Source organism: Xenopus laevis, chromosome 9_10S (genome assembly GCF_017654675.1).
Source record: "Xenopus laevis strain J_2021 chromosome 9_10S, Xenopus_laevis_v10.1, whole genome shotgun sequence".
Lineage (NCBI taxonomy): Eukaryota > Metazoa > Chordata > Amphibia > Anura > Pipidae > Xenopus > Xenopus laevis.
Window position 1 is genome coordinate 69,436,826 of NC_054388.1, and position 14,112 is coordinate 69,450,937.

The 14,112-nt window shown below is 37.7% G+C and overlaps 1 protein-coding gene across 2 annotated transcripts in view; it reads left to right on the forward strand.

The window, feature by feature from the left end:
• LOC108703012 (cyclic AMP-dependent transcription factor ATF-2) overlaps positions 1–7,990 on the forward strand; it is a 48,402-nt gene extending 40,412 nt beyond the window's left edge. The window contains exons 11-12 of one of the 2 annotated variants that reach the window (XM_018238889.2): positions 596–701; positions 6,897–7,989. In XM_018238889.2, the coding sequence (XP_018094378.1) occupies positions 596–701; positions 6,897–7,120 (330 nt within the window). In that variant the 3' untranslated portion in view covers positions 7,121–7,989. Of the gene's footprint in view, positions 1–595; positions 702–6,896 lie in introns of both variants that reach the window. The other variant, XM_018238890.2, reaches the window with a different exon arrangement.
• Positions 7,991–14,112: the final 6,122 nt, after the last annotated feature.

The window sequence follows — 14,112 nt, forward strand, 5'->3', positions numbered from 1 at the left end:
TACAGAGCAAAAAAGGAAATAATTTTTAAAAAAATTGGCTTACTTTATTATAATGGAATCTATAGGAGACCACCTTTTTCTGGATAACAGGTTTCCGGCTAACAGATACCATGCCTGTACAGTAAAATGAAGGTCATATTACAGTTCGTTCTCTCTCTCTCTACATACATACTATATTTTATAAAGCAGCACTTTATAATACAGGTATGGGATCCGTTATCCAGAAACCCGTTATCCAGAAAGTTCCGAATTACAGAAAGGCCGTCTCCCATAGACTCCATTAAAATCAAATAATCCAAATTTTTTAAAATGATTTTCTTTTTACTTATAATAATAAACCAGTAGCTTGTACTTGATCCAAACTAAGATATATTTAATCCTTATTGGAAGTAGAATGAGCCAAGTGGGTTTATCATGAGCATTCTGGATAATAGGTCCCATACCCATGTATGCGTATTTTTTTAAAATTTCACAAATAATGTGCAATTAAGTTGCTATCTTTAAGTACATAGCCCACTACTATTATTGCTTAGCTACGAACTTTGAGGATTTGTTCCAGTTGGTTCTAAACAGAAAGTTTCCCCTTTACCTCCAGAATGAAGTCACCCTGCTGAGAAATGAAGTGGCGCAGCTGAAACAGCTTCTTCTGGCTCATAAAGATTGCCCTGTAACCGCCATGCAGAAGAAATCTGGCTATCATAGTGAGTAATGTTCCATTACCCATGGCCTTGGGCTACATCAGTGAAATACTGCCAAAATGAACCGTGCTACCATTAATATCAGCGTCACACACACATACACAATCTCTTAGTGTTTCAAATAAAATAATGAAAATAAGGCAAGGTTATTGCTGGATTATTTAATACAATTATTTTCCACATGCCGGTATGAAAAATTAATCTTGCCGCACATGATTAAATTCAGTTCAGGTTTGTGCAGCATGGCAGGAAACATTATCGTAGTTACAATCAGGTGTAAGGGATTGTTTTATTATTACAGAGAAAAGGGAAATCATTTTATTTGCTTAAATATGACTGAGAAATGGCATTTCCATATTTCAGAGCTTTCTGGATAATGGGCTTCAACTAATAGAGCCCTATTATAGAGCCAGGTAACTTGCCATTTTCACATATGAAATCAGTGCAAAAAATGTTGGTTTACCAACCTGTGAAATATGTATATATGTATGGATATATAGTCAACAGCAGAAAGCTCTCATATCAATAGACTCTGAGCACATACTTTGTGGCTCATTTACTAGGTTTTTTTCCTGAGGGTTGTGTTCATTTTCCTGCTCTGTCATTGGGACTTAATGATTCAGTGGGCGATAGAGCTTCTTGATGGCAGAACTAGGGGGCAGCAAAAGAGGCAAATGCCTAGGGGCAAATTTACTAAAGGGCGAAGTGACTAACGCGAAAATTCGCCAGCGTGACGTCATTTCGTTACATGCCGATTTACTAATGGGTGCAGGTGTAACTTCACTAGCGAAGGAGATAGACTGTAGCGCTACTTCGCATTCTAACGCCAGACGAATTTTCGCCTTTGGCGAATGGACAGAACTACGCAAATTCACTAAGATGCGGATTTTAATGAAGTTACCTCTTGCGCCAGACTAGCCTTCGCCACCTCAGACCAGGCGAAGTGCAATAGAGTAGATAGGACTTCCTCAAAAAACGCTGACGTGATAGGCTGCAAAAGATCGTAAATTTTTTTTAGGGTACCCAGCTTCCCCCCTACATTTCCTTACATATGGCACATAAACTATACACTGGGCACATGTGTAGGGCATTATAACAACTCTATTTTATTTTATTAAGGTTCCCTGGGCTTGTGTAGTGTAATGTATTTGCTGCAACATAGACGTCCATTGAAATTTAACTTTCCGCCGTATACAAATTAGATAACGCTAGCGCAACTTTGCTTAGCTTGCCGAATTAACGATAGCGAAACTTCGCCATTCGCATTTTAGTGAATTAGCGTTGTCCTGACGAATTTTCGCCTGGCGAAATGTGGCGATGTGAGCAAAGCCGTTGCTGGTGAATTTCCGGAGGTTACTGAATTTGCCCCCTAGAGTGCTGCAGTGGAAACTCGTAATGCCCCATGGTCATAACTGAAAACGCGTGAGGTGAGAGTGGCAGGATTCAGAACACCTTGCCTAGGGTAGCTTTCGAGCTTGGGCCGGTACTGCTGCTTCTGAGCTTTAACATCCCATTGTACAGAATTCTGGTTTAACTAATCTAACAATTAACACATTGATCAAAGCAATTTTGGTAAATGCTTTAGTCCATTAAAGGCTTTCTGTGAAGAAACTAAATTAACAACTGGTAATGTAGTCCATAAGGATTCCCCAGTTAGGTTTCTAAAATATCTATCTGCCTTCCATTAATGTTTTATATATGTGGCTGAAATAGTAGCAAGTCCACACATAAAACAACTAAAGAAGCTATGTTTAGTAATAACTTGTAACACTATTGACCTCTTCAGCATTTTAAAGGTTAAAGGAAAACTATGCCCCCCCAAACAATGTAGGTCTCTATAAAAAGATATTGCATTAAACAGCTCATATGTAAAACCCTGCTTAATGTAAATAAACCATTTTCATAGTATACTTTTCTAGTAGTATGTGCCATTGGGTAATCATAAATAGAAAATTGCCATTTTAAAAAACAAGGGCCACCCCCTCGGATCGTACGATTCACTGTGCACACAAACATACCAAACAATCTATACTTCTTAGGTCACATGAGCCAATTAACTGACAGAGTTGTGTATTTAGCTTCAACACTTCTTCCTGTTACAGTTAGAACTGCAGTATTTCTGGTCAGGTGATCTTTGAGACAGCACAGAGACCATCATGAAATGGGGGTTCAAGGCAAGAGATGTAAAAGGGCAATATTTACTTAAAAATATATTCCAGTTTGGTAAGATTCTTTAATATGCCACTTAATATGATATAAACTATCTGTTGCTTAAGTATTCATTTTGGGGGTATAGTTTTCCTTCAAGTATTTATTTTGGGGGTATAGTTTTCCTTTAATTGTGCTTTTTTTCTCCATGCTCTCTTTCTCTTTTTGGCCATGATATAAAGTACATCAAGCAGCTGCCGCTGTAGAATAAATGGGCAATTTTGTCCCTGGTACACAAATTTGTAACAAATAACAAAGCTGGGAATGCATTAGGCAGCATTCATAATATATAACAGCAGCTTTCTCCTTTATGATTTAATGATATTCCAGGATATTTGTAAATGTGAAGATTGTTTCTGCCATATGCAGCCACTTCATTTTAATTTGCCGGTGTCAGTAATTCAGGAGGATAAAGAAACATTTTGAATTGCATGCAAACAGTTCCTCAGGTGCTTGCGATAAAACTTAATAGCTTCCATCTTTACTTGCAGCCATTCTAAGCTGTTTTATCAGAGCAGGCAATATTTTTTAATTTTAAAGAATTGAGAAGTAAATGCAACTCTCTATTGCTATATATATATTTAGAGTACTGATTTTGTCATTTCTGAGCTGATAAATCTTACTCTGTGGATGCAAAGACATTTGACAGGGTGGAGAATAACATTTTGCAGTAAATTGGAACAGCATACCAGCATAGGTATTAGCAATGATTGCTGCATGGATGAGGTTATTATCCTTCTCATCTGATAAACCCACACAATGGAGAATGGATGCTTCCAGGAATGAATAAAGCATATATTGTTACACAGAGCCGTCTTTTATTTACTCCCTCACCCTTCTGTGTACTTATGAAAGAATAAATTACATTATGGGGGTTATTTATTAAAGTCCGAATGCTAAAAACTACTATTAAAAAAAAACTCAACTTACCCAGAGGCTGCAAAAAGTCAGAATCCGAAAATACTCCACCTTTAACCTGTCGAGATCCTGTAGAAGTCCATGGCAGAGGTCCTATTTGCAATTTGAAGATATTATTGTCTGTGCTGGTTTTTGTACCATAATCTGAACTTTTATGGCTTTTTTGATGATTTCATAAAAAATTCTGAATTTTATGGCATCAAATCCAAAAAATTCTGATTTTTATATATATTTTTTCGTTGTCTCCTTTTGCCTAGAAGATGTATTCATGTCTCTCTACATGCAGGATTTGTACAAAAGGCAGGTATTTTGTTTGTACTGGAATCAGTTATTTGAATGAGCTCTAACGTCTGCTAGGAAAGAAAGGCTGCCTATAAGATATATTGGATCTAACTGTCAATGAATATCTGACACCCAACTGCTGCATGAAGGGAGAATGAAGAGAAACAGATGCTTTTAATTGATTGTATTTACAAATACTATTTATGCTGAAGCTTATATTCAATTTTCATTTTTGCGATAAAGAAATACAGGTATTGGAGCTCAGAACCCTTTTATGTATTATACCGTATGGTTTGTTGTACCTAGTGCTAAGCTTTCAAAATATGTATATATAGGATGTGTGTGTGTGCATAGATTTATATGTATATTTACATACTTTCTCTAAAGAAACATATTTTAGGGCATTAAACACTAACTTTAATATCTTTATTATCTAGTCCATTTTTCTAAAAAATATCATTGCATTACATAGATATATTTTCACTGTCTGATTAATAAAAATGACTGAACTAATAGATTTAGTGCAAGGTGTTTGAGATTTTTTGCACACTGAGCTCAATTAATGTGTGAATCCCTGGAACAGCTGGTGGTATTTAGACTCTAAATATTGCTTATTCTCCAGGGTGCACATCATTAAAGTCAGGTGCTGCAATTATCAGTTGCTTCACTTAATGGATAAGCATACACACGAGGATGAAAACTCATTTTTATTTGCAGCGGAAGAATTCCAGAATTTGTGTCTGTACCAGTTTTAATTAATGTGAAATGAAGATTGTTTCACGTGAAATTGTCCTGAACAGCAAGTCTATCCTTTTATCTCCGCAAAAGGCAATTTATAGCATAGTAAATGAGCAGCGAGTCTTGCTGTAAATAAACAAGAGCACCTTGTATTATTTAAATGGAAAAGCTTTGAAGTTAACAATGCGTTGGTTACAAAAAATATTACTTCTAAGAGAGGTTTGTTGTGTTGGGCTACAAAAAAGAAGCTCCAATCAGCGGCATTTGCTGTGTTTCGTACAGCTTTCCATTGCTGCCAGCCAGGCCCTGCCCACCGCCACATCACCACATTTTCAAGCTAGAAGCATTCGAAAAGGGAAAAGAAGCAGCTCATATAAATATTAATTCCAGCTTTGATAATAAATGTAAGGCAGCAGGGTCGGACTGGTCGGAGGGGCAGTGGCAATAGCGGGACTGGGCCGACGGGGCCCACCGGGTTTTTTCCCGGTTTCCTGCCGGCCCAGTCTGATCCTGTAAGGCAGAGAGTCAAAATTCCTGAATAAAATCCCAAGAGCATGCATATTTGTAGTAAAAAAATATAAAGTTTATTAATACATGTTAAAAAGTATCAAAATGTCCCCACATGGCCTAACTCTTTTCATTCTTACGTAGCACTTAGTCATAGGCAATGTGGGGACTTTTTTTGATACTTTTTAACATGTATTAATAAACTTTATATTTTTTTACTACAAATATGCATGCTCTTGGGATTTTTTTCAGGAATTTTGAGACTATACCTGTTTGGTCACTAGAGGACCCTAGCATGCGACCAGAGATTTACTGGTCCCTATCTCCCAGCAATTTCGATATTTAACTAGCAATTACTCTGGTAAGGTTTCACAGCTATTCAAGGCAAGCAAAGTAAGCATTCACTACAACTAACACATGCATTTATGAGCAATCACGAAGGAAATCCTGTTTGAGTTAATGATCTTGAGCACATGGTTGAGCACACAGGGCCTCTGGCCCTCTATTCTTAAATTATGACTCTCTCAGCATTCTTTGACAGACAAAAACTTTTAGAGTATCCTCGAGTTTGTAGACGAAGCTAGACATTCGTAAAACAGGATGAGGTGCACAAGCCCGTAGCCTTCTAGCTGTTGTTTATATCAAACTAGTAATTTACGACTGCAAGCACAGTCGGTTCTGTGTAAAACCCATTTATTAAAGGTACTTGTGATACAATTTGCTTCTTGCACTTCAATATAGTTGTGTTTGCAGCCGCTACCTGCCTCTTGTTCTGAGTTGAGTGCTGCTGTGCATATTTACACAGAGGGGAACCCTTAGGCTGGAACTACAGGTCCTTCCAAACCGGCGCAATTAGAGGAAGCACAGGTGTCACATTGGATGAGCCGAATCTAATGTAAGTAATACAAATGTCGCAAACTACAAACTGATTGCATCCGACACAACTGTTGGATGAAGACACAAAGTGCAGCGTTAACATCCAACAGTCGTGTCGGATGCAATCAGTTGTAGATGCGACACTTGTATTACTTACATTAGATTTGGCGCATCCGACGTGACGCCTGCGGTTCCTCTCGTCGGATCGGAAGGACGCACACCGTGTAGATCCAGCCTTAAGCAGCCACTAACTCCAGTCCATGTAGTAGCTCCGCAGTTCTCTCAGTGCCCTGTGTCATAAGGCACAGCACTTTTGCACCTAAAGAATCAGGAGCATGTCACTTTCACGCCAGAAATGATGCATAACTTTTTCTGATCAACGTCAAACTACAACTGGAATTCTGGGAATTCACATGGCAATTGCATTCATAATTGCACTTTGTTTACTCCCTAAATGACCTCTAAAGTCTCAGATTTCCATACCAGCATTTGCTTTTAGCTTCATCCAATGGACGTGGGGGGGGTTACATTTTGCAACAATACAGAGTCAGGAAGCATCCAAAGGACAAACCAGTTGATGCGTATACACCTGTTAATAATAAACACCTTGCTAATAAAATAAAATGAAAGTACATGTTATATTTCTTGTCCTTTCTTTTGATGTAACAGATGCTGAAAAAGATGAGAGTTCAGAAGATCTCTCAGTGCCTAGCAGCCCTCAGATGGAAGCAATCCAGCACAGCTCAGTCAGCACTTCCAATGGAGTCAGCTCTACGTCTATGGCAGAAGCAATAGCTACATCAGTTCTCACCCAGATGGCAGACCACAGTACAGAACCAGCAGTCTCTCAAGTTGTAATGGCTCCGCCTCCTGCCCAGTCATCAGGAAGTTGATTAACATTTTTGTAGCACCAGGTCTTAGCAGTCACCAATGACTTAAGTGGAAGGCCAATCTTTATTTTGAAGGTTGCAAAAGCCTAAAAAAACTTTTGTTTTGTTTCAATTTATGTTTTTATTTTCACAATAACCACTGAAGAGCAGGTCCTTCTCTTGTCCAGGAAGATTATTCTTTTTTGAAAAAAAAAAAAAAAAAAGTACTGGCTTCTTTCCCTAAACTTACATGCTGTTCCAGTACTGCAGGAGACAATGTATGGCAACGTGATACTCTTGTTTTGGGAGATATCACAGTGACCTATTTCAATCTCATTTTTGAGGTTGTTCTATGAATGCATTGTGACATTTATACCAAAGTTCTGCATAGTCCCTTATGATCTTCTCGGCAAGGTCATAATGCACTAGGCGGGAGAGAAGAAAGAAAAGATCTTTTTGCTTTTAATATTTTTGCCTTTATTTTGCACATTGGAAGGAGGATCTTGGGGGAGAATGTCATATAATTATATATATATGTTTTGTTTTAGTGCTGGACTCCACAAGTGTTTTTCGTTGGATCTACTCCCGCCATCAAAACGCAAGCGACAAGATGCTGGCGCCAAGATTCTAATTAGACTGAATGAAAAGTCACAGGTAAAAACTACATTACATACGACACGACTGTCGGATGTGGATGCAGAAAGCAGTGTCTTCATCCGACAGTCGGATCGTGTAGTTGTTACTAGGGATCCATCGAATCCATGATTCGACCAGGATTTGCATTTTTTCAGCAGGATTCTGTCAGGCCGAACCGACTCCTTATTTGCATATTCAAATAAGGGGTGGGGAGGGAAATCATGTGACTTTTTGTCACAAAATAAGGAAGTAAAAAATGTTTCCCCATTCCCACCACTAGTTTGCATATGCAAGTTAGGATTCGGTTCAGTATTCAGCCAAAAGATTTGGGGGTTCAGCCAAAACCAAAATAGTGGATTCCGTGCATCCCTAGTTGTTACCTCCGACTTTTCATTCGGTCCAATAATATCTTCACGCCGACTTGTCACATGCGTTTTGTCGGCGGGCGTCGATCCGACGAGAAACGCTTGTGGAGTTCTACCCTTACTCTCTTATGTTTATTTGAAACTGCACAAGTTATACAATTTCATGAACTTCCTATAGCTCTGCCACCTCACTTCCAAATGTAATATACCGAAAAGGAAACACATTTGCTCTTTTTTTTTTTTTGCATAATGTAGTAAAAGTGCAATTCGTTAATTTTAGTGCTTTATTTGGGCAAGCCTATCTAAAATAGTGACAAATTTACTCTGTGCAGTGTTAGTTTGCTAGTTCTGAGTACAATAGTTTTATGGATTTCTGCCTATTCATGTGCTTCACTAGCGTCCCAATCTGCCGTTTTCTATGAGGGACGACTGCCAGTAAAGCCTAAAAAAAAGAAAAAGTTAGAAAAAAAAATAATAAAAAAATAAAGTACAAATGCCAACATTGGACAACTCAAAACATATTTTTGTCATTGTATTTGCAAGCTACCTTGTACTTAACTATTGTGTAAGCAACGTCATATTTCAGTACCCAAATTTTGATACCTTTCTTGTGAAGAAACAGATCAGTATATATATATATATATCTTGCAAAGGTTATTATAATGTGAGTGTGTGTCCAGGGTAGTGGGTGGAAAATGGATCAGTAGTTTTCCAGCAAATTATGTTTTAAAGATGAATGTTTTAAAGATGCCTTCAGTGTTCCGCTAGTTTGTAGCAGATTGCGGGTTATACAATGAAAATCTGTTATTTGATAACTAACATTCCATGATGTTGTTTATGAGCGGATCTGATTGTAGGGTACACATTCGCACTATCCACTTGTATGCAGGATATTGAGTCTTCTCCATGTGCCATTGTCTATTCTGATTCAAAATGCAATATTTCAAGTAGTAAATCAAGTGTTTACATGGTTGTAGAACCACATCTCTTTTACAAGATTTAAAAGCTTATTAACAATGTTTTTGTTTGTTTCCCGTCTATAACCCAAAACACTCATGAATTACTTATTAAAATACATATATATATTTTAAGCTAATTTAAATAATTTATTGGATATTTTAAACTGAATTAAAAAAAAAGTCCATCCATCCTCAGTATATGAATTAATCAGAAATGATCTTATGTGAGGACAATGCACTACATTTTTGTTTTTACAATCCCTGCTAGGGATTATATTCAGCACATTTTTTTTATTTGTTAAACACGAATGAACCTCTGTAGTACAAAATGTGAATTCTGCAGGAAAGCTTTGACTTCATGTTAAAGGGGGGGGTCTGTAATGAACACATGAGAATTAGAAAAAAAAAGATTCTGCGTGATAATGCAAAGTATGTTTGTTTTTTATTTATACATTTGAATGTTTTTTTTTAACTCTGAAATCATTTCAATTTGTAAATTAATCTAGTGACTTGTAAGTAAGAAGAGAAAATGTCTGTGGTGAATGATTAATAATTATGTTACAAAAAAAAAAAAATGGGACTTTGTGTTCAGCCAATATTCGAAACTGAAGGGTTAAACAATCTCCAGTTCTCAACTTTGTCACTGTCTGTATGTCACTTTCAGATCTTTGGATTTAGCATTTCACAGACTGTACAGTTTCATTTCTAGTACAGTTTGCATGAGGAAATCATGTATGAAATAAAATCTATTATTTAACTTTGTTTATTTTATTGACTTGAAGAATCTTTTTCTTTTCTTGAAAGGATGACTCATTCCTGTGCCCTGGAAAAAGAACATATACAGGTATGGGATCCGTTATCCGGTATCCAGAAAGCTCCGAATTACTGAAAGGCCATCTTCCATAAACTCTATTTTGACCAAATAATCCAAATTCAAAAAATAAAATCTTTTTCCCTGTATTGATAAAACAGTACCTTGTACTTGACCCCAACAAGATATAATGTATCCTTACTAGAAGGGAAATCAGCCTATTGGGTTTATTTAATGTTTACATGATTTCTAGCAGACTTAAGGCATGGAGACCCAAATTATGGAAAGATCCCTTATCTGCTTCCCCCACCAGATTGCAGGGTCTCTTTGTCCGCATTTGCACTGAGGGAAAGTATTTATTTATGTCCTTTAACAACAAGTTTTGCAGCAACTTTTATGCATGATTTTTTTTTCTTCAAGAGCAAAATCTGAAATTTAAGGTAAAGTCACATTCCATCTGTTGGTTCCTATGAATACACGCACCAAATCAGCAGTCCTCTGAGAAGCCACTGTATAATAAGCTGGTTACTGTCACAAAGCCTAAGCTCTAGGTGGGGGAAGGGAAGGGTTTGTCTAAATACAGTGCTTCTCACTAGACTGTTAATTTGTTTTAATTGTGTGTACAGGAGGAAGAAGGTGACTTTGGTGTCAGATTCAAAAATAAAATGAAATCAAAAAGTATGTTCAGCACAAGTACTATTCATTGCACTCGTGATAGCGAGCAAATTGCGGTTTTATACCTGTAAAATTAATTTCAGTGTTTCTGAGCACATGCTATACCCTCTTTGTTTGCCCACTAAGTACCAATAGAGAAAGCATGAAACCTATGAGGATATGTGGCAGGTGTCCGAACAATCCGAAATCTGAATGGTATGTTTAAATAAAACTGGATACATGCTGGATATTGCTCAACAGGCAGTCAGGGGCCCCTTAAAAAGGCAATAAGTCTCCAACTTAGACTGGAGAGGAGTATGCAGCTTATACTGACCAGTGCACAAAATGTTGAAAGACCAGAATAAATGTAATTCCAAGAATCATAAGACAAACAGCAGGTTTCAGCTGGACAAAAGGTGAACTTAATGAATATGTGTCTATCTTATATGTATGAATGGAATCTACATAGGACAGAAATTCATGCATAGCGCTAAGAAAGAAGCACAATCTAAACACAAATATCCTGTCATTACTGCAGTCAGCAAGTTTCTTAAAGTTTCTAATTTAGCAGAGATTCTTCTTGATTGCAAATGTGATTTATAAGCCATTCCACTATAATGTGCTTAGTTATAAACTAACTATAAAACTGTTGAACCTGCAAATGTTTGTGACAGTATCTTTCTATCCAGAACATCTTTATCAGGATGTTAAGTCTATCACTTTAGACTTAAGTGAGAAGGGAAAAGTACCCAGTTAGTACCCTGTTAGAGCACAGTGTCTATAGTGAGCCTAAGGTATTGGTTACGATCAGTACAAGGTTTAAGAAAAAAGGACATGGTCTCTGGCATAGATGTTCTATATCTTTCTATATATTTTCCTCTTTCCCTGATTAAGTGTGCATGTGCCAGGATACTAGGATAGGGAGAATAACTGTACTGTGGCATTTTTTATTTTTTAATATTGCTTCTCCCTCAGATTCGCAGAATTAGTGGAAAAATGCAAATTACTTCAAAATACTACTGGGGCACAAAATGAATAAAGACCATTATTAAGTTAAAGTCAAATTAAGTTTACTGTTCAACATTTTTAGGGGGCAATATTCAGGATCTATCACCCTTGGGCTGGCAGAAAAGCAGACTGTAAAGAAAGGAGCATCCTGCACCCCACAGATGTGTGTGTCTTCCTTGGAAGGGGCTGGATAGTGAGCCTGTAGTTATAGTTCAGTAACAGCTGGAGAGCTGAAGGTTGGATTATAAATAATGGGGCCACACACACACATGCTAGATTTTCAGGCTCTGCCACCGCTAAGGCCAAGCCCTTTATGAACACAGACATTGACTTCCAGAATTCCACAATTGCAGCCGTGGCTTCTTACACCCAGTGAGAATCTGCATGTAACACTGACTTATGCTCAACAATAATTCTAACTATATAGTGAATAAAGTACCCCCTCTTGTAAAATATAAGGCTATTATAAGTTACCGAGGAGTTTCATGACCATATAAAAACACGAGGCCGAAGGCCGAGTGTTTTTATACAGGTCATGGAACTCCGAGGTAACTTATAATATCCTCATATTTTGCAACTGGGGGTACTTTATTTATTATAATACACAAATTTCAGTGAGTCATGTGACAGAAATGACATCAGAACTCACCGTTTATAAGGATATAATTTACAGGATATTCATGGCTTTTGTGTATTATAATGGGATATTGATATGTCTTATTGGGGTTGTTTACCTTCAAACACTTGTTTCAGGTCAGTTGGTTTCAGATTGTTCACTTGAAATAAAGACTTTTTCCAGTTACTTTCTATTTTCTATCTGTGACCGTTTTATAATACTGAAGTGTAAAGTTTAATTTTCACCTGGGGGAGGAGGTAGGAAACTTCAGGCGACTTCGGAAAACAAATCGACACGAGTGCCATCCCGATAGCGAATTTTCTTTATAGCCGACAGTAAGGCAGTTCAGGAAAATTGTCGCCCCGAAGAAGAGGCGATTTGCCCGTGTGTCCTCAACCTTAGTTGATATTTTTGTAATCCTTGCAGAATCCCTGAGCTTCATTAAAGGCAGCTGTTGGAATTGATACAATAATTGCTAATATTCCAGATACTGCTGAGAAAAGTAACAACTAATTGTATAAATTAAATGTAACATATTGTAACAGTACAGAATCTGCACCTGGATCACTGAGTTGTCAGACTGAAGGACTAGACACAGGAAATGTAAACTTAAATATTAGGAAAAAGGTAAAAAATAAAAAGTCTTTGTTTATGATGAACAATCTGAAAACAACTCAACTGAAAAAAAAAGTGTTTGGAAGGTGAACAACCCCTTTAATTCATCGCGGCTAAAATTTTCACATTTTAGTGCAACCACACTCACAGTTTGTAAATTCCCCTTCAAATGCTAATTGACAGCAGCCATCCCTTATTTTAATCTTCGCTGCAGACTTACTGGCACTACCTGGGTGCAATAAATCGCCATTGTCTCCTTCTATTAGTCAGAGCCAACTAAGGGCTCTTACACGCGGCCGTTCCGACCTGCGCTCCCCAGCGTTCCGTTTTTTGGCGTTCAGCCGCAGGGGAGCGCAGGAATAGACGCAAGTCATTATTTGAAATGGGGCTGTACTCACTCAGGCGCGTGTAGGCGCCGAACGCAGGTTCAGACGCAACATGCTGCATTTTTCCTGCGTTCGGCGCCTACACGCGCCTGAGTGAGTACAGCCCCATTTCAATTAATGACTTGCGTCTATTCCTGCGCTCCCCTGCGGCTGAACGCCAAAAAACGGAACGCAGGGGAGCGCAGGTCGGAACGGCCGTGTGTAAGAGCCCTTACACTGCCTGTCTGGTACTGTCCTGGAACCTCTGGACACTTACATAAAAGCTGTGGTGAGCCTTCCTAGTAATTGCCTTTATTAGAAAATGTATCAAGTCATAAAAAGGCAGAAAACTTGCTAAGGTCTTTGCATGAGTTATAATGGTTTATGCCACCTCAGAGCCAACAAATTATTTTCGGTGAAAATTTATACATTTTTATATTTTAATAAAAGTAACACTTTTTACAAGATACTTGAGGAAAACATTTTTGTGCCATTTGTACAATGACAAAAAAATGTGCCCTACTGAACAGTATTTTTCTTCATGAGAATGCATAGAAAATACAGAAAATGTTGGTAAATTAGCCCTTATGTGTTAATAGCAGAATGGCAGTGTTGCTCCACCACAACCTAAAGTAGTTACCTACATATTATAAAGGATTAAAATATGTAGGTATGTTAGGGGCACATTCTCAAAGCAACACTGCATAATTACACTTTTTCACCTTTCACCATGGGAAAAATTACCCAGTGCAATGCATCCAACTGATGGGAACAATGAATGAAACTTCTCTATAAGTCCTTAATGGCTCTTAAAAAGCTGCAGAACATGAAGTCTGAGCACCCCTCTACTGTCCAAGCTGATGGCAGATACTGTGCTGAAACTGATGGAGCAGTGACACTAGAATATGCCACATACTGTGATAGATAGATAGATAGATAGATAGATAGATAGATAGATAGATAGATAGATAGATAGATATAGTCCCT